Source organism: Lissotriton vulgaris, chromosome 1_2, assembly GCF_964263255.1.
Source record: "Lissotriton vulgaris chromosome 1_2, aLisVul1.2, whole genome shotgun sequence".
In the NCBI taxonomy this organism is placed as follows: Eukaryota; Metazoa; Chordata; class Amphibia; order Caudata; family Salamandridae; genus Lissotriton; species Lissotriton vulgaris.
Window position 1 is genome coordinate 166,438,275 of NC_141686.1, and position 21,681 is coordinate 166,459,955.

Sequence of the window (21,681 nt, forward strand, 5' to 3'; positions counted from 1 at the left end):
ATTTCAGGATTGAGGAAAGGCACAAATCATCGTCTTTATGGTAAGAGTTCTTTTTTTTTTTTTAAACTCACTTTTTTTGGTGGGGGGGGAATCCCCCCCAAGCCCTTCCTGTCCCCTTCTTTAATTCTACCTTTACTACACATTCCTTTACTACTTATTTTGAAGTAAAGGAATGCGTGGTAAAGGATTTACGTGGTAACCACGCATGCGTTATAAAGCATGCGCGGTTAAGTACAGCGTAGAAACAGCTGCGTTGTAGTGGCTGCTTCCCCTACAAACCCCACAACACACACCTACAATTAATTACTCAATTACTATCATTAATGTTTTAATACATTAATTTATAACAATTAAACAAATAATTAATAAAAAAATTACTTGCCACCCGTTACCCCATAAAGCCCAAAACACACACCTATAATTAATTGCACAGTTACCAAAATCAATTACACAATTAAGAACCAATTATTAATTAATAATACATTGATTTACACATTTAACACTATAACATCTCTATTAAATAAATGATTAATAAATACAAAATAATCATTAGTTTAATATAATTAAATTACTTCCCACCCTATTCGCCTATCAACCCACAACGGAACTGAAAAATGCAAAATTCAAATGTAATTTTGTTCAACTAATACAAATTTAACACGTATATTAAAACATATAAACAATTACTAATTAATTAATAATACATTAATTTACACATTAAACACTATAACATCGCAATTATTTAAATATTAATGAGTAAAAAATAATCATTAATTTAATATAATTAAACTACTTTCCATCCTATAAACCCACAACCGACTACAGAACTCAAACACGCAGAATTCAAATAAAGAAGAAAATAAACTATTCTTATACAATAAGATATATCACATACATTTAAAAATATACCAAAACACATAATGGTAATTAAAAAATCGATATTTGTAACTATATTTTTTCAAATGATATTAAACACTTCGATATTTTTTAAATCGATATCACTTACCTTAATCCAATATTCTTGACCAGAATATTCTTGCTGTCGATATTTTTCACACACGATATTTGTAACTTGATAATTCTGCCACTCAATATTTTTGGCTCAATATTCTGTCTCATTACCAGCACTGACTACTGATTATTGCCTTTTTCTCTTGTATTGCTGCCTTCCCTTTAGTGGTCTTCAATCACAGCAGGCAATTTTTTGGTAGATGTGGAGTGGAAAGGGCACACTTTGGAATTCATCCATAATCCACTTGTAACACTGCCCTTGCAAAATGTGCACCAGGACCCTTCCCTTATTAAGAAGAATTTCTGTTCATGTTGCAGAAATGTACCCTCAAACCCATTCCTAAGTCTCATCACAGCAAAGGATTGTATGAGAGTTCTTCTTCAGGTGGAGAAGATACTCGTATCTAAGGCATCAGAGCAAATACCCGATTAATCATTTCTGCTGCTTCAGAAAGAACACTACATGATGTTATTTTCACATCCTGAAATATCCCAAAAGCATGAAGCCTTTACGACTCCAAGTACCCTTTGCCACCACCAATCTGTGTCTTTCCCTTTGCTCTAAGGTGTCTATCCTTCACCACCATGTCTACCCATGTCTGGACGACTGGCTCATCAAGGCCAGCAAGTAGCACAATCTGCATTCTGTGCTCCTTCTGCCTAGCAGTAGCAGGACTGACTCTAAAATATTTATAAATCACCCTGTGCCTTCTACTGTCTGTCTACTCGTGCGACATGAACAGACTGTGGGGCTAGCTCACTCTCGGAGCCAAGAAATCCAGCATAGCACCAAGAAGTAGAAAAAACAGCTGACCACTTATATTTTTTCCACTAAACAGCTTGTTTCTGTGAGCTCAAAAACACAAGAGTCCCTTCAAGTATGTGATCAGAAGGGCGAAGATTTGACTACAGAATTGAATGTGCTAAACTCTAAACATTACAAACAAAAAAGATAAGAGTTGTGAGAAATCTGTGAAAACCCACCATAGAGAAGAATACTTCCGCCACCGTAGTTTTATATGGCAATGGTGAAATGACAAGGTAGAAAACCAGGAAAAGGGATGGCAAGGAAGTGACATCTGCGTTGCGCGCTTACCCATGGATTAATATGGCGAAGGTTTAAAGGTTTACGAACTATTTTCTGTCTGCATGGTTATTTGATCCTAAGTCAGTCTGCTCACTTTGAATGTCCCAAACCTCATCCAAAGGAAGGGTTAAAGCCCCTTCGCCCTTTGAGGCTGAACTGACCCCGGCTCTGGTGATCGACTTCCTTCTGCTGATGGGTCTTCCCACCTCTCTGATTATTAAGCTTTGCATTTACAACGGACAAGTTATGAAATTACTGGAGCGTCAAAGAAAGTGATTTGTTTAGTACTCTTTTAATCAGCAATTCATTACCCTCTGTCGTGGGCCTCAATAGTGTGCAGCTAACACAGACACACCTCACTTATCTTTTTTGACTGTCTTAAGTGCACTCAAAAGCACACAAGCAACCTTATGCTTCAACCATCATATATTCAAAGCTGAGAGCAGTTCACCTAGCACTGAAGTCTTTACTTCCTGTGATAAAAACGAACTCCCTATTGGTTCAAACATACAATACTACAACAACGTATTACCAGAACAAACAGGGAGGAACATATTCCAGATGTTTGTCCCTCGAATCACATACCATATGGAAACATCTCATAGGGAGGTCCCTAACAGTTATAGCAGTAGACCTAATAAAGAGGTAGATTCCCTCAGTAGTTTTATTCAAGAAAATGTCTGGGTTTTTAACAGCAAAGTACTTGAGGAAATTTTTCAGGGATGGGGCTATCCCCCCAAAAATGGTTTGCAGTCGCAAAAAACAAAAATTGCCAAGTCTACGCCTCCAGAGTTTACCAACTTGAGTTGAAGGGGAATGCCATTTTGATTGATTTGTCAAGGACATTGTTCTATGCTTTTCCTATGACCCTGCTTATTCCAGCAGTCTAAACAAGATGTACGCATCCAACACCAGAATTATACTGGTGGTTCACAAATCTTCTTCATCTCTCTGAGCGCCTGCACAAGAGGTTCTGCGAAGGCAGGATCTCCTTTACAAGTTGGGAGGTCAGATTCTCAATCCCAGTCTTTCGTCATTGAGATTGATTCATTGGCTCCTGTATTCTTACTGTATGGTCATCAAAGCTGCCACAAGACTGTATGGACATTTTGAGAGAGTCCGAGCGTCCTTCATCAATTAAATTCCTATGCTTCTAAATGGAGAGGTTTTTGCATTTAGTGTAACCAAAAGAATTTTGATCCATTTATTTGTCATGATGAAGTGAAGTTACCATACCTGCTTCATCGAGCAAAGTCTAATTTACAGTACTAGTCTATTAAGATAAACCTCGCTGCCATAACCAGCTTCTTCACAGACCACATTTTTAAGATTCCTTTAGTTAAGGATTTATTAGGGGTATTAAGATGGTTCTCCTTCTTGTTAGATCTCCTTCTTCCCTATGGGGACGTAACATTGTTTTATCTAAATTAATGGAGCCTCCTTTTGAACCTATAAAGGCTTCTGTACACCACCTTACATAGAAAGCAGCTTTCTTCTTCGTGATTACTTCAGTGTGCAGATTAAGAGAAATCCAACTCCTGTGTGCAGACGAAACATGTACAGTATTTCACATTAACAGTTGTGATAAGAACTCATCCTGGTTTTCCCCCTGAAGTTGTCCCTGATTTGCACATCAATCAAACAATTTCTTTGCCTATTTTTGTTTTCCCCAAATCCTTCAATTCTGGCGGAGAGATCGCTCCACTCCCTAGATTTATCTGTGTTGCTGAAATTCTATTTGGACACAACTAGAGACATAAGAAAATCAGATAGGCTTTTCATAAATTATGGACCAGCAATAATTTGTTTGCCTTTTGAAAAATAATCTATATCAAGATGGATAGTTTCTAATGTAGTTGTTGCATGTCAGTTATCAAAGAAACCCTTACCTGATAGGCCAAAATCTTATTCTAATCGAGGTAAAGCAGCTACTGTAGCCCTTCTAAGAAATATTGCAGGGATTTGCAAAGCTGCAACCTGGAGGTCTAGCCCTACTTTTACTCAACATTATTGTCTAGATTCAGATTCCAGAGAAGATGCTCGAGTATGGCAGACATCATTGGGGGAATCTTTTTGGGTAATTTTAGGATTGTCTCGGCTTCTTGTCCGCTCTTTGGGAGTTGGGCTTGCTATTCTATTTAGTGCTTATAATTATCGTTGAGGATACCCTAGAAGAGACCTAGAATTACAGGTAAGCAACTTTTCCTTGTTAGAACTAGATTTGAAAGGTCAAGAAGTCTTTCAAATAGACAGGCACATCTAACTTTTGATGACATAATTTTTAATCTGTGTCTGTTTGTTTTCTCTAGCTAATTTCCATGTTTGTTTAATGAAGCTTACAGATAATGTTTAGTATTTTGCAAATATCAGTAAACTCCTGTATCATGACACATCTGGATTTTGCACATGTTATATTTGTTTTATTTGTTTTATTTTTATTTTTGCTTTATAGTTTGTTGTTTGTCTCCAAGTTCTTTGAACACCATCCAATATCTCAGGAGGATTCTTCCCTAGGAGAGACCAGTTCAGTCACTGGATTGAGTGTCCCCGAGCCTTCTGCTGATTCTATTGGGTAAGATGGCCTTTGTAATTATGTTCTAAGCAAATATGTTCAGTACTTATTTTTTCAGTTCTCTGTTTATGCGCCACAGGTGCATGTTAGCAGCTTTTAGATTCAATGTAATTTGTATGCATTCTTTTTTAAAATAAAAACAAATTTATTTTCATGCTTATTCAAAAAGAGCCGGAGACAAAACTGGATCTTTCTGCAATTGGCACTAACTAACAATGTTTAGGAATAGTAATGATTCAGATCATATAAAACAAGTGCACATGTTGCATACCTAAAATCCTACCTTCTGTCATCTTAAGTAAAAGTCAAAGCATATGTCCAAAGGCTAGAAACTAATATGGGGGGTCAAAATCCACTCAAAGCCTGAACTGATGATATTCTTAATTGTAAAGGAGAAGGTCTTATTTTAGAAGTCTAGAAAGCCTTCCATGTTCTCTGGTATTGTATTTTTCAAAGAATAACATGCCTGAATCATCTTCATTGTGGAGCTGGGAGTCCCACTGTTGCATCCCAATAGCAGTCCTATATTAAACATAACCTGGAGGCTGTGACACTGTCACTTGAATAACATAGTTACATCATTTGAAGGAACAATCAGACAGAAGATCACAACCTGGGGGGGGTCGCCATTCTTCATATTGCTCCCTCACATCATGTGTGAAGGGAATCCCTTTGATCTCTGCTCAGAATATATCATCCTTTGACATTTTTGTCAAAATCATAAGCCTTTGTTCTTAAACCTACTGCAGGATGGGATGTCAGATACTGCTAAAAGAGCCTTTTAAAACTCTGTGGCTCTTGTAGTGAAAAGATGTTATATTCTGATGGCCCACTTAATAACTGTATTTATTACCTCTAGCTCTATCATAATGTGCACAATATGCAGCAACATTTCCTCCAAAACATTAAAAAATAGAGAGGCAAGACTTCATCTTTGGCTTAAAAAATGGAAAATAGCAGCTGCCTCCGACAAAGACTCAGATTCTTCTTCAAGGACTACAAAAACAAAATCCATATGAGGTCTGACACTAAGGGAAAAAACATCTTTGAAACAGCTTCCAGTAAGAAGGACTGTCTACCTTAAAAAAAAGGCAGTTAAAAAATGTAAACCATGCAGCAAATCTCCTGAGGTACTCACTCACGGAAAAAGCCAAAGCTTTTACTAAAACCATCCTGTCCAAAGAAGCCACATTCTCAATCAAAAGCTTCAAGTTGGTACGTACATAAACAAGCAAGGAGATCATAAAAACATGCTGAAGAAGGCTCATACCAAAAGTAAATTGGCAGTTCAACACAAGATATCTTTAACAGCACAAAATCTTCCAAGCCAGGGCAAAGGGTAGACAGATGTCCTGAGTCACAGAGTACAGCTATGTAACGAATAGGAACTACATCAATCCCAGGTGGATAAGGTGCTCAGAATTTAGGGCAAACTAAACATGAAACTTTTCATAATGAACTTAAAGTGCAAATGGCAGTACTATGCAAGTAGGTGAAGGCTACCTGGGTCGAGCCAACTTTGAAATCCAGCATCCAAACCTAGCATCTCTGAAGTTGCACAATTGCCTTGTGAGAACAATGAATCTTCCAATCTAAACTTACTAGATGACTGCAAACACATTTTGAAAATGGCAATCTCTCTTTCTACAAGCAGAACCTACTGTACTAAATGGTAAAATAGGGTCTACAACCTATGTCTGCAATTCCACATAAAAGTCTTCCCTATTTGCTTAGTCTCATTTAATTGGGACTGGCACATGCATCAGTCAAAGTTCATGCAGCGGCTATTTCCTATTTCAGAAAGGAACACAGCAAACTTTCTCTGTTTACTAATAGAGTAATTAAGGAATTAATAAAAGCATTTTTCATGTCTTTACCTCTGAGAAGGCGGCCTACGGTGCTTTGGCAACTCAACAAACTCCTGTCACAACTTATGCGAGCACCGTTTCAACCAATTTATAGAGCAGGTGTAAAGTTCCTCTTATGGAAGTTGGCCTTATTTGTATTGAGATCAGCATAGAGGGTCAGACAAATACAGGCCTTAACAGTGAAATAACTTGTACCCCGATTTTGCAGTGACAGATTGATGTCAAGAACTCACCCAAATTCTATACCTAAACTGTCTTTAGACTTCCGCTTGTATGAGCCAGTTATACCTAGACTTTGGGTTCATTAGGATGTAGGGTGGATCCCCACCGCTCGCATGGCGGTGGCGATCCTCCCTAAATCATACCCTGCCCGCCACTCATTTCCCCCGCCATATTAGTATGGCGGGGGTGCCCGCCATATTAGTATGGCGGGGGTGACCACGGCGGACGGAAAGACCGTCCGCCGGTTGTCCGCCGGTCGACCAGTTAACCGGGCAGAGTAGGGCTAGAAATGCCAATCATATTTGCATGGGCAGCGGTGCATGGCTTTCCATGCTTCGCCATGGAAAGCCATGCGGAATCTGCTTTCGGGGTCCCGTTGCGGGCCCCCAGGGTAATGGGAAGTGGGGGTGCACATGGACAAGGTGGCAGGCACCGCGCGGTGCCTGTCACCTTGTGCATGACAAATCACACAGTGCATTCCCAGCATTGTGGCGGGTGGTGCAGTGAGCACCGCCTGCCACAATGCTGGGAATAGAGGATGCCACGGTGGCATTGGCATCCTAATCGCCGGTGCGGGACTGCCACACCACTGGCTGCCGGCCCCGGCCCCGGCACCGCTAGGATGGTGGGCGGACGAATGTCCGCTCGCCATCCTAATTGGCCCCTTTCTTTCTAAATCTGGAGACAGTTTGGAAAGAACCTTACATTCTCTAGATAAAAAAATTCTACTTGGACAGACTACACATTTTAGAAGTTAGATAAGCTTTTAGTTGCCTTTTGGGAATTCATGCAAGGGAGAAGCCATTTCTAAGCAGGGTATAGCCCAATAGGTTGCAGCTGCTATTTCATTTTGCAATGCAAATGTGGGCAGACCACTGCAGAGCAGGGTGATGGTTCATTCTACTAGATGTGTTGTGACATTTAATGCTTTGTTTGCGGTAGTTCAATTAACAGACATGCAAAGCGGCAGGCAACATGGAAGAATGCACACTCCTCTATGCACAGTTGTATGTCATATTTTGCTTGAGGTGGGCCATATTTCATTTTCCCTCTGTCCTCTGTATTACTTTATTCTAAATTTTATGTACTGCTTGTTATTCAGCTTCAAGCATGTGAATGTTTAAAAGATCAATTCTTGGAGAAGAAAAGAAAAACGAACGTACCTGTAATCTTAGTTTTTCAGTATTTGTATCTTTCGTATATTCACATGTGACCCTTCCTCCTTCCTTGAAGAGGCTCACCTAAGATTATTAGTCCTGCACACGAGTGCTTTGAAATGTGAAGGGTGATGGCCTCTCAGAGTGAGGTCTTAAGTGGGATTGTTGCTGACTGTCTGAAGTTTGGTTCTTTTCAGATAACCTGATTAGGCTACTGAAGAACCTATAGCCATTGTTTAACGTGGGACCCCTAGTATGATGTTCCTATGGGACTCCCAGCTCAACAACGGTAATGATTCAAACATGTGAATCTATTAAAGATACTAATACTGGAGAACTGGCATCACCGGTAACTTTTTTTCTTCCACAAAAGTCAGAGATGTTTGAAAAATGAACTTTTCTCATTCAGTACAATTCCAAGAAGCAGGAGAACTCTTCATGGCAAATACTTTTATGATATCAAGGGCAGCTGAAACATGATGATGATGCATGTAGAAAAAAAATGGCATTTGAAGTCGTGCCTCAGGAGGGATAATCCTCGCCTCCGTGTCTTTAATAGAATTGAAACTTACCGTTACATAGCTAGGCAAATTTCGATTCTATGGCAGGACCGGAGGCTCCAATTATGCTAGTTCAAAGCTTACTCACCACTAAATGTGCGATATCCACCACTGGTTTAAAGTAGAACCATTTAAAAGTGGAATCTGAGGACCAATCTACAGCTCGCATAAGATCTTCCAAGCGAGCGCCTAGAGAAAACGCTTTCAAGGCCATGGCACCTCTGGCTGAATGAGCTCCACACTTTTTTTGTGTCAATACCCGCCTCCTGCATGACCCAGAGCACCCACCTTGCAATGGTGGGGGAAGAGACTGCCTTGTGCGGTTTCTTTAGAGCAATCAGGAGCTGTTGTTCGCCCGGATGGCGAAGATCTGAGGTTAAGTCCTCATAGGACTTGAGACATTGCACCACGCAGAGCTTGGGCATTTCCACAAAGACCGGATAGGGAATTGTTTTAGAAGGAGACTTTGTACGCCAACCAATCGTAAAGGTCACCCCATCCGGGGAAAAAACTTGTGCGGAAACGTCGAGTGCCCGCACATCCGACACCCTGCGGAAAGAAACCAAACACAACAACATGGCCAGCTTAGCTGACAACACTTTCAAGGAGAGGTACCGGTTAGGTTGCCAGGACAAGAATAAATTGAGTACCACATTATCATCCCACAGGACTGACTATCTCGGTTCCGGGGGTAATGACAAACGAATACCCCTCAAGAGTCAGCACACAAAAAGATGTTCCAGAACTGGAGTTCCATTAATCGGATCATGACCCGCCGAAATGGCGGAACGCATCGCGTTGATAGTGCGGTACGCCCGACCGTCTGTTGCCAATTCAGCCAAGAAGTTCAAGATGTGAAGAATTGCTGCGACCACGGGATCCAAGTCCCGTTGAAGACACCAACGTAGCCATTTCATCCAGGCGGACGATAACGCTTTGAGGTGCTGGCGGCCCATGCCTTTGATAAGAGATTCAGCTGGTCCCGAAAGGCCTGGGAGCGACCAACGTCGCTGGAATGGCCATGAGAAAGAGAGAGCTCTGAGAAACCAGGTGATGCTGTTCTCCTTCCGGATTCCGAAGAAGAAGGGGAAACAGGGGGAGTAGGATTGGAGAATCCCAAGAAAGTTCCAGAAGAACTGGAAACCACACTTGGTACCTCCAGAGAGGCGAAATCAACACCACCTTCGCCTTCTGGCGATGGACCCAAGCCGCTAGCCGGACAATCATGGAGAACGGTGGGAATGCGTAACCTCTGTCCTGACTCCACTCCTGCAGAAAGGTGTCCGTCGCTTGTGCTAGCGGATCTAGCCTCCAACTGTAGAACCTTGGGAGTTGGTTATCCAAGCGCAACGCGAATAGGTCCACTGAGAAGGGACCCCAAAGGTCGGACAACCACTGAAAGACCTGAACATCCAGCTTCCATTGACTGGAATTCTTCAAATGCTGGGAGTGCCAGTCTGCGACCTGATTGGCGTGACCCGGCAAGAACTCCGCCGTCACCGAAACGTGATGGGCCAAGCAAAACCCAGAGAACTCCTTCGCTAAGTTCACCAGGGCTTTAGACCGAGAGCCCCCCAGGTGGTTGATGTAACGCACCATGGAGACATTGTCCATCTTCAACAGGACGCACAAGCGCACCCTGTTCCTCGTCTAACACCGGACCGCGAAAGAGCCTGCCAACAACTCCAGGCAGTTGATGTGGAGTACCTGCTAGTTTAACGACCAGGCGCCTTCGGTAGAGAAATTGCTGCAGCGGACCCCCCCAGCCCGACCTGCTGTCATCCGACTCTATGACGATGTCGAGGGCTGCCCCAAAGATGGCCCTGCCATTCCAGGCATGGATGTGGGCTCGCCACCACAACACCACAACCAACTTTCGTAAGACAATCCCTGTCGGAGATGGTGCGATTGTTAAGCGCTGCAACGCTCAAATAGTGCAGGGGCCTCGGGAAGATTGCCTGGATGGATGACGACAGAAGTCCTACCACTCGGGCAATCTGGCGGAGGGAAATGTGAGTTCTGGACATAGTCTGACTCAGCAAATGCCGGATCTTGTCCATCTTGCGAGAGGGAAGGCTCAAGGACTTGTGGACCGATTCCACCACAAAGCCCAGGAAAACAATGGATTGCGTCGGGAGAGAACTGACTTGTCCCCGTTGATAACAAAACCCAGACTCTGCAAAAGAGAAATCGTCTGTCGCACCTGACCAGACAACGTCTGAGGAGACTGAGCCATCAGAAGGATGTCGTCCAAATAGACGATCATCCGATCCCCTTGGTCCCGCAGGAACTCCACTGCCGATGGAGGACCTTCGTGAAGCACCAGGGTGCCGAGGATAGTCCGAATGGAAGGGCGGTGAACTCGTAAATCTGCTGCCTCCATTGGAACTGCAGAAAACGGCAAAGAGGCGTATGGATTGGTATTACCAAATACGCATCTTTGAGATCTAGACTCGCCATCCAGTCGCACGGCAGATGAACATCCCGGAGGAGAAAAAAACCCTCCATTTTGAAATGTCGGTATACCAATCCGCCCCTCGTCGGTCTTCTCCATAAGGAAGATATTGCTCAAAATCCCCCGTGGATTCAAAACCGACCTACAGATTGCCCCTTTACGCAGCAGCTCGGAGACTTCTTCGTCGACCAGACGGGCGTCCGCCTCTGAGAATGAGATAGGCCGAGGAAGACCCCTTTGGTGGGGCGAATCATAAAACTCGATGTGAAACCCCTAGATTGTTCGCAAGTCCCAGGCATCGGTCGTGACCACCCACCATGCCTCCTGAAAGGACGCTAGCCGACCCCCAATACAGACCTGAGAATGAGGAATCAGACTTACCGTTGGTTGCAGGTCCGCCTGCATTGTTCCGGTATCCTCCACGGCCACGAAATTTTTGTCCCCTGGTCGGATAAAAGTTGGTAAAATTGGCCGAAGTGCTGTACTGACCCCGCCCGGAGCCTTGTCCCCTACCGGGATTAGATTGCTGGCCACGGCCGGTTGCGCGGCCCCTGCCACGACCGGCCCCATTTGAAAAACGGTTCTGAAAGACCCTTTTGATGTTGGACTGGGCCTTGTCCAAACTCGTGAAGGTGGCCTACGAACTTGCTCAGCTCCTTCAGAAAGGGGTCTCCGAAGAGGCCCCCTTGCGCAACTGCCCCAGCCTCCGAAGATGCCAGGTCGCCTAACTTGGGGTCCAGCTTGATGAGGAGCAAGCATCTCTGTTCCGTCGAGAGGGCACAGTTGGCGTTACCTAAGAAGATATCGCCCGCTGTGCCCAATTTGAGAGGATGTCCGGTAATATGACGGAGCCCAACACCTTCGCCTCCTCCGCCATATCCAATATTTTCGTCATGGGCCCCACTGCGCCAAGAAGCTTGTCCTGGCAGGATCGCCAGGAATGATCTATGCCCTTGCGGGGGTCCTTCATACACTTGGCCAGGAAGGTGGCCATTTTGGAGTCAAGCTCCGGTGTGCAGGCTACCATCCCTTCCAAGGTGGGGCGAGGACACTTAGCCCGCAAACAGCCCCTTGCTTCCTTCTCCAAGGGTTTGCGGAGGCGACCCGCCACGAATTAGGCTACTCTGACCCCAGGCGCCCAGGCAGCTGACCTCGGGTGGACTATGTCGTCCGGGTTAAGCATGCCTGAGGAGTCCTGGGGCAAGTCGGCCGCCGAACTGGACGGGCGCCAAGACCGCGAAGACCCCTCCTCGTCGTCCGAGTCCGCTGGGTAGCCAGAGATGGCGATTCTGTCCCAACAGATTCTGCGGGAGTCGGGCTGGAGAAGGCACAGGGGTCGGATTGGATGACTTAGCAACAAAGGCGTCCCTGAGGCGTCGAAAGCGTACAAATCTACGCCCTGGGACCCACCCGGGCCCTCCTCCACAGTCCCTTCTTAGGTAACAATGGACCCTCCCCCTAGAGCAACGTAGGCACAGGACCAGGAGGATCTAAGCGGGCATGGGCCAACTTGGCGCATTCCGCGATGATGCGGTTCGTAAGGCGCTCCTCCATGGGCACCACCACATCATTCACACATTTAAATATGGAATCATCAACAGCCTGAAATTGGTTATCCAATGGAATATATTGGTGCTCCTCCTCAAAGTACTCCTCTGCACTCATACTGGCTAGTTTCACACAACCGGAGGACACACCCTACAGCTCAGCCCAAAACTGAGGTAACACCCCTTTCCTCAGGGAGCCTGCAAAACCCTGAGCAACAACCCCTAATATACTAGGTTTGCCTGCACTCCAAGGGCTCACTTCCCCTGAAACACTGCAAGTGGGGCACAAGGGGTTAATCCCTTATTAATATGGGCAGTCCTCAAGGCTGCAAATATGAGGGAAGCGGGGTGAAACCCCGACGTGTGGGCTGTCCAGGCCCCAAGCGCGTGCGTCCTTAGGCAGAGCCTGATGGGACACCAGCCGCCACTCGGCGCGCTAAAGGCTCTACGAGCTCACCGGACACCACACCTGTCCGAAGGCAATTCACACGGCGTTGTCGCAATACAGACCCATGCCGGGGCGTGCCAATAACAAATGGGATTACGGACCCCCCTGGGGTTTCACGGTATGGCGGCAGGGGAACAAGGCTCTCCGGGCATGTGTCTTGCGACGCGTCTATCTCGCTCTGTGGAGACGCGCCGCAGAGACCAACGAGACCCAGGAGCTCCCCCTAGCGGCCACAAGAGGGGACCGCACCACCGGGGAAAGCCGCAAAAGGAGCGGAGCGCTCACGCGGCTGGGGAACCTATCGGGGGAAAAATCACCAAAACGAGCAGAGTCCCCAACAAGGCGAGGCAGAGACCTGCCAACCAAGAACCAACAGTGTTTAAGCACACAAGTAACAAATGAGGACCAAAATAGCCCAGAGAGCAGTAAAACAAAAAGGTGACTTAGCTGTTGCTGCGGAGCAGCGAAGAAAGAGGAGGGACAACCAGGGTGAAGGACCTTTCTAGGATGTACTGACACTAAGGAAGGACTATGGACTGGTGTTACGTGATGGACTCATGGGTGTTGTAGTCCGTTCAAGCGTTTTTGAACTTTGCTTGGTTTCCAGTTGGATGTGTTCTACGGATGAAAAGAGAAAGTGTTATGTGTTGATTTTCGCTGCTGTGGAGAAATTAATAGAATAAAGTGAAGAAAGATATAGCATAATCCTCACCTCCGTGTCCTTAATAGAATTGAAACTTACCATTACATAGCGAGGCAAATTTCGATTCATCAGGATGTTTCACCAACTTGCTATTAATCACGTTTCTTTACGTTTTTACTCAGGCTGAGGTAGTACAATTCTCATTCTTACTCACCATCACATCCTGGCTTCTCTATCTCACATTAGCAGGACTTCAAATGCCATTTTTTTTCTACGTGCATCATCATCATGGTTGAGCTGCCCTTGATATCATGAAAGTATTTGCCATGAAGAGTTCTCCCGCTTATTGGAATTGTACTGAACGGGAAAAGTTAATTTTTCAAATGTCTTTGACTATTGTGGAAGAAAAAAAGTTACCTGTGATGCCAGTTCTCCAGTATTAGTATCTTTAATAGATTCACATGTTTGAATCATTACCATTGTTGAGCTTGGAGAAATTAATATAAAAAAGTGAACAAAGATATAGCATAATTGGAGCCTCCGTTGCTCTCATAGAATTTCTGTTTCAGTGATGAAATGACAAGAAATTGAATCTAGTAGAAAATCCTTGCTTTGAAGAAAATAAAATCCTTTCACATTCTTACGTATTAGGGAATTAAAGGTTACATTATGAAACAGAGTATCTGGAGTCCCTTTTCCATTTCTACTAAGAGCGATGCAAAAAGGACAACGATGAGAGAAGTGTGGCCGCAGGGAAAACAAAGTACAGAGGTATGATCCAAATGTAAATGGTGCAAACCGATTGAAGATCCTGTCGGAACAATGAAATATAGAGGAGCAAATAAAAGCTTGTTTTAACTAGTCTAAACAGTAAGAGGCTGTGGAGTGAGGAGGTTTGGAAGAGTAAAGAGGGAGAAATAAATGTTGGTTAAAGACAGTGTCAACAAAAAAGGGAAAGGGAAAATATACTGATGCTCCTGCAGTGCATTTTAGCGATTTGCCAGGAACATATTAACTGACAATGTAAAATATAATTTTTATCAGGTTTATATCGCGTCAGAAACATTGGCCCAGATTTGTTAGTATGGCTAATATTCAAGTTGACTTTCGTCTGCACGGTATATAGCTGATGGAAAAATCTAAGTATAGCGCCATACTTAATAGTGGAACAGTCCTCTAAGCAGCTGTTTTTTTACTTGGTATATATTAACTCTTTACATATATTACAATTTTAGACCCAGGTAGGTGCCATGTGCCCAGAATTACACAATGTCTATGCCTTTCGATTTCACTTTTTTTCTTGTTTTTGAGTGATAATATTTGAAGTTGGAATATGACCCATCAGAAATCTTTAGGAGCTGTAATTGAGAACATTAAGGTTAAAATAATACAAAGATAAATCTGCTTTAGGGTATGTACATTGATAGTCATAATCCCTGAGTTATCCCACCCTGGCACGGGATCCTGGAGCATTTGTCACAACATATTACGTTTTGTTTAGAAAGGTTCATTTGTAATTCAGAAAACAAACTAGGCTATATTCACTTTTTCTTTTTTTGAAGTCATTAAAGTAGAAAAGTGGCAAGAAAAGTTCTTTCACTGATATTTTTATTTAAGAAAAGCTGGGTAATTTAGACTGTAATACAGAGATTCTGAAAAATGACACTGCTACTTTAGGGAATCCCACTACATCAGTGTACCCAATCATGCCAGTAAGTGGGTGTTGCTCCATTTCATTTTTTTTAAAATCTGTTTATTAGTTTTCAACCATCATCAACAACACATCCAGTAGTTGAGTATTCAATAATACAGTCAATATACGAGGTCAGGTTAAATAAAAGCAATTATCCAAGAACAATCGGGCGATCCCAACCTCCTCCCATTACAAATAATGCAACTACTCTCCCCCCATACCCCTCCCTCCCCCGCCAGTCCCACAACATATGTAGCAGGTCCTCGCCCGCAAGCCTACGAGGGGACTGAGCGGTGTCTACGTGAAAGTATTGGTTGATCCTTAACGGGGTGAGGTAGGCCCTATGCAGTATGAAGTAATGGACCAGTTGAAATCTGGCATTTCTGGTACTTTTCCATGCCCTCTTAACGATCTGTGACCAAGCCGGGTCCGGTATGTCTCTACCCATGTCCGTTGTCCAGTGGTCTTGCAGCCTCTGTAGCGGCTGTGACCCCTCCCCTAACATGCGCTTATTATAAACAGGTGACGGCTTTGTAGGGACCCGCTGCCATCCGCTGCACACGCTGCACCGAAAGGCCCTCACCCCAGTACTTTCGCACCGCAGCTGTCAGAGCTGAATGGAGTAAGTAGTGACCGTGTGGAAGCCCGAATCTCTCCTGCAACTCGCTATAGGGCAGCAATGTGCCAGCCTCAAACAGGTCACCCACTACCTGTAGTCTGAGGGACTCCCACTCCGCAAGGGCCAGCCAGTCCCCCCAGTGTGGCAGGGCGGTACACATACCCAATGGTATTTCCGGGGCATAGGGGCTCCGCACTCTGATCCTACCGAAATACCGCTTCCAGCAGAGCTGTAACGTGCGTTCCTCCGTGGACAGCGAGTTCACGTGCAATTTCTGCTGGAGTACAATAAACGATAGCACATGCAGATGTACCTCCGGTTCATGGTCCCTTTCCCGGCCCCTGAATTCCATCGCCACTGCTTGAGTAAGGACCTGGAACTGTGCGGCCAGATAGTATAATTCGAAGTCAGGGATCGCAAGACCACCCTCCTCTCTCGAGCGCGTTAGTGTGTCAAGTGCCACTCTCCGCCTGCCACTTCCCCAGATGAAGCTACCCACCATGGACCTAAGCTGTCGAAACGAGGCGGGTATCAACACCGGCAACGTTCTAAAATAATAAAGTAGCAGAGGAAGTGCTACCATTTTTTACAGGGCCACCCGACCTGCTACTGATGATGGCATCGTCCCCCAGAACTGCATACTATTCTTGAGGACTCGTATTGCCCGATTAATATTGCCATCTAGTAGATCTTCCTGGGTACGATAAATATGCGTCCCTAAATAAGGGAAAACACAAGTCTCTGCCCAGTTGACTCTATGTCCAGAGATGTCCCCAAACTTATGGAGCAGTGTTCGAGCCCCTTCTAATCCATTCTCCGCATCTTTTAAGAACAATAGGATATCTTCTGCATATAATAATATGAAATGCATCCGACCCCGGAGTTGTAAGCCTTGGAATGCCCTCCCTAATCTAGCCCTAACAGCCAGTGTCTCTAAGGCCAGTGCAAACAACAGCGGGGAGAGCGGGCAGTCCTGTCGCGTGCCTCGGCCCACCGGGTAGGAAGAGAAAACAACCGTCCCTACTTTCATTCTCGTGCACGCCGAGGAGTACAATATTTGGGTCCAGCGAGTATACATAACCTTCCTCAAGCCCGAAAGCTCTCATAACGAAGAATAAATAGGGCCATTCCATACTGTCAAACGCTTTCGTAATATCCACAGATAGGATTGCCGCCATTGGATCCTCATCGTGGTCTTCCCCCAATATTCGTATCAGTCGGCGTACACTGCCCGCAGTATTGCGGGTAGGGATAAAGCCCGTCTGATCAGGATGGACCAGACGCACCATGTGCGAAAGGAGTCGGGTAGCCAACACGCGACTCAGAATCTTATAATCCGTGGTGAGCATAGACAGGGGTCGATATGCACAGGGTCTGTGGAGGTCTTCCCTGGCTTCAGTAGGGGAATGATGATTGCCTCCCTAGTCGAGGCCGGCAATACCCCTAGTTCTCTCGCTTCTTTAAAGACCGATAACAATCTAGGGGCAAGAAGCTCCACATATGTCGCATAGAACTCTATGGGCAGGCCATCAATTCCCGGGGTTTTGTTTCGCGCCATTTGCTTTATAAAGCTTCTAATTTCCGGTAGAGTGATGTCTTGGCCAAGGGAATCAGCTTGTTCTGCCTCCAATGTAGGAAGCTCCAAGTCCTCCAAGAAAGCTCGGACGACTACCTCACCAGTCTGCAACTGAGTATATTCCGCTTGACCCGTCGAGGAGTTCTGCGCCAAGATGGGGGCACCGCGGGGGATGGGATCAGCCAACCAAGCCAAAAAGGTACCCACCTTATCTCTCTCGGCACGCGCCTTACCTAGGTAAGCCCTATGGTCAAAACACCCCAGGCGTTCTACAACTACCGCTACGGCCTCCCTAGATTGCAACACCAAATCCCGGGCCTCAGGGTCAGTCGAGTGCGCCCTCTCCGCTTCCCTAAGTATCAGTTCCGCGGCGTTGATTTCCTGCAACTGCAACTTCCGGACACCCACCCATTTGGTAATACACAAGCCACGGATCACCACTTTAAAGGCATCCCATTCCAGGGCGGTTGTCGTGGCTGTACCCGCATTGTCGACAAAATAACGTTCTATTCCCGTTTCCAGATCAGTACGGAAGGCCGGGTCCTCCAGCATCTCCGGACACAATCGCCAGGCCGGTACGGCCGGGCGCTCCTGGGCCCAGCAGAAACTTACCAATAGCGGATTATGATTGTATATAGTACCCGTCAAGTATTCACTTTGTTTTACATATTTTATTTTGACAAACAGCTTACAGTTCTCTTCTTTAAAGTTTCATCTTGCTGCAGTTACAGTTTATAGAAAACGTCCTTTGTAAATCACATTCCTCAGAGGCCCTGTTTTCAAAGATTTCCTGTGAGGTACAAAAATCAGCACATTAGACCAGGTTTTTAGATTTCTCTGTATTATTTGGAAGTATATTATAATTAAAAAAGTGCATCTGTACATTGCTTTTGTAGATCTAAAGGAAACTTTCCACCTCGTCTCCAGAAATCTCCTAAGGAAATCTTTAAGGGATCTGGGAGTCCCGGGAAAATCCTGGTGCAGTTTATACGACTGCACAAGGGTAATTTTGCCAGGGTTAGATGGGGGCCAAATGGCGAACTTACAAACCGTATACAAGTAAACAGGGATGTAAAACAAGGGTGTGTGCTTGCCCCCACGTTGTTCTCGTTGTATGTGAACGACATCCCTGAATTCCTCTTGGGCTGCGAACATGATTCTCCTGAGTTGAGGGGGAGGGGCCTGGACCGGCACTCCTGTTTGCGCATGATACGATCCTGATAATTCAGACACCTAAATATCTGCAATATGTACTTAATACTTTTGAAATCTACTGTGAAACCAAGGGCCTGGAGATTAATTCTACCAAAACAAAATATATGGCAGTTAATCCTCACAAATATTTTAGAAAAAATGTAACTGTCAAAAATGAAAGGATAGAATATGTGCCCAATTTTAAATATTTAGGTATCACTCAAGACACTAAATTAGAACTAAAAAGCTGAACAAAGAACAAAGAACGTACCCCGCCAGTAGATAATGTGGTCCCGAATCCGGGATCCCAGTATATGAGGGGTGATAAACCTAGGAGTTGGTACTGCACATTACAAGATTAACACCATTCAATTACTTGAAAGAAAAGGTTTTTAGCAAATATATAGGTATTTTTATTTTAGTGTAGAAAGCATTTATATACATCCATCACACATGATTATCTTATAAATATTGCACAATATACATAGTCAATTTAGAAAAAGATAAAAGTGACAAAATTACATTCTTCTTAGGAACCTACCCAGTAACACTTCATACTTCATTCATACTTTCATTCTTACAGTGTTTCAAAACCTAATACTACCTAAAGTTCAGACATTCCACTCACATTCTTCAATTCATGCAAATCGTTCTGTTGTATGCCACATAGGGATGGTAGATATGTGGCATAGAGCAGAATATTATTCCAGACAATTAATCTTGTTACGGCACCTAGTTGATACTACATAGTATGCCGTATTTCTGGAGCCACGAGCCGACGCGCGTTTCGGTGAAAGGCCGGGTGGGCCACACCTTCGTCAGGGCTGGGAGTTGTTGACTGGGAGGAAACAGGATAATAATCTAAAAATAGAATACAGTGCTTTAGTATTAATCTATATTACAATTGGGTTTGTCAAGGCATATCTCTTTCTAAGAAGAATTAATCAAAGGTGGATAGGACACTTGTAACCACTAATACCAAGAGAAATATTTGGAAAACCCTCATAAACGTTGTGTATAACGTAAGCGGTATATGTTGTTGGCCGCCCCACACAAACGTTATGGCAGCAATCATTGGGTTTAACAATTTGTAAATTGCCAGCCTCACCCGAGGCGTTCTCTGGTTTTGTGGCAGTCTCCAGAGAATTTAGAGTTACCCCACTGAGAGTGCGCAAAAAGATTTTGTTAAAAAAGCTTCCAGACGACTTAGATACTCTTTATTAGTATCGCTGGACTGCTAGGTTAAAAATGGTTGGGTATGCTCGCAGGAAGTTAGGTATCCATAGCATATGATTAATAAGATTGCAAGAACGTCGACATGTTTCTGCTCTGTTGGCCAGGGTGGTCTAAGAGCATTCGTCAGGACAAATACAACATTTAACACAGATAGAAAAACATATCACTATTTGTGATGTTGGTGGGTAGATTTATAAACTTATTAGTCTTACCCTTCTGTTTGCGGTATATGAGGTCACCTCTAGTTAGGTGAGCTTTCATATAAACCTTAGAAATGAAGAATCAAGGTTTCATCAGGAGGAAAGGACATTGTCCCAGGCCGCTTTGGAAGTGTGCCGCGTCTTGTGCTGACTCTGCCTCCTGGACGCCTTCGTCAGGGCTGGGAGTTGTTGACTGGGAGGAAACAGGATAATAATCTAAAAATAGAATACAGTGCTTTAGTATTAATCTATATTACAATTGGGTTTGTCAAGGCATATCTCTTTCTAATACATTTCTTTTATACTAAACATAGATAAAAGAGAAAACAGAGAAAACATAATTGTCGTCTTTAGTCTAATGTTTATATAGTTGCCATTGTGACAGTATGCAGTACCCAACACATCTAGGGCCACTCCCAAAACCAGACTCCCAGGGGGTGAGATCTGTGAAAGGCATTTGGATAACCTAGGCTAAGTAACCAAAAGAGAACATTTTAGCATCTTTCATATCTCACATTTACTGACATTATAAGGAACACTCATTCTCGGACACATTTTGACCATCACCACCAAGGGTTATTATACATCAGGTTGGTAGTCATAGAATACGGGGTTTAGAAGCCAAACCTTAGATACTTATTGAATCTTAGATGTCAATACAGGTGAGCATATATTAAGTAAAGTAGGTAAAGACAGACAGCAATGATATTAGGTAGTGTCTGGGTAGTTTAATTGAATGTTATTATACAAGGTAAACATATAGTTACACCAAGTTTTGTCTATTGGTAGTTTTTGGTTAAAAAATGATATAAAGGCTCACAACATCATCTAAGTATTTAATTTACCTGAAGTGGTCTACAGAGGATCCTTAGAGAAAAGGGCGCATAAAATTGATGTTTTCAGCGAATCAGGAATCTAATAAGTGATAAATATACTCTGATTATATATTATCCTCATGGATTTGTTGCAACCAGACATTTGGTGAACTTTTAATTCCATTACCTGAGTTTTTAAATTTTGTTTGTCAATGGAGGAATTCCACTACACAGAGGTTAACAAATGAAGGATGAGCTGAAGACTGCTCTACTTTGGAGATTTTTTGGAAATATCACGCAGGCATCCCTAAAGTAAGACAGTATAGTAAATATGCATAATGACCATCATTCACTTAGTCACAGGGTATGATTGCTAATGGTTTATACACACCATGAAAGATGACTTAGGAATATCCAATCTGGGAAATCTGGGTCCATCAACGCTGCTGGCATATGCCCGCCTAATGAGGGAAAGCAGTCGAGTGAATACAATTTCCTAGCGCATTTTGTTATAAAGAACCGAGCTATCTGCTAAATCCACTTACTTGGCTGAGTGGACACACAGTCCGTAGATTAAGTTCCGTCGGTTGGCCGGACCGACCCTTTCTCACGGGAGACAAGGTTCGTAAGCGTACTTGTGTTTTAGAAGTAAAGAGAGGCGGGGTAAGGAAAACCTCTACGCGCATTCTACTACAGACAAACTGAAACGCATTGATAAAGGGCACTTACTTAGCATTCCTAACAAGGCGTCCATGGATGGGGTTCTGTCACAGGCGCA

The 21,681-nt window shown here is 44.0% G+C and overlaps 1 protein-coding gene across 2 annotated transcripts in view; it reads left to right on the top strand.

Annotated features, from left to right (window-relative positions):
* The window catches only part of BRAF (B-Raf proto-oncogene, serine/threonine kinase), a 759,203-nt gene that overhangs the window by 308,189 nt on the left and 429,333 nt on the right, over positions 1-21,681 (top strand). For both annotated transcript variants that reach the window (XM_086953040.1, XM_086953041.1), the window contains exon 7: positions 4,551-4,670. In XM_086953040.1, the coding sequence (XP_086809166.1) occupies positions 4,551-4,670 (120 nt within the window). The remainder of the gene's footprint in view (positions 1-4,550; positions 4,671-21,681) is intronic.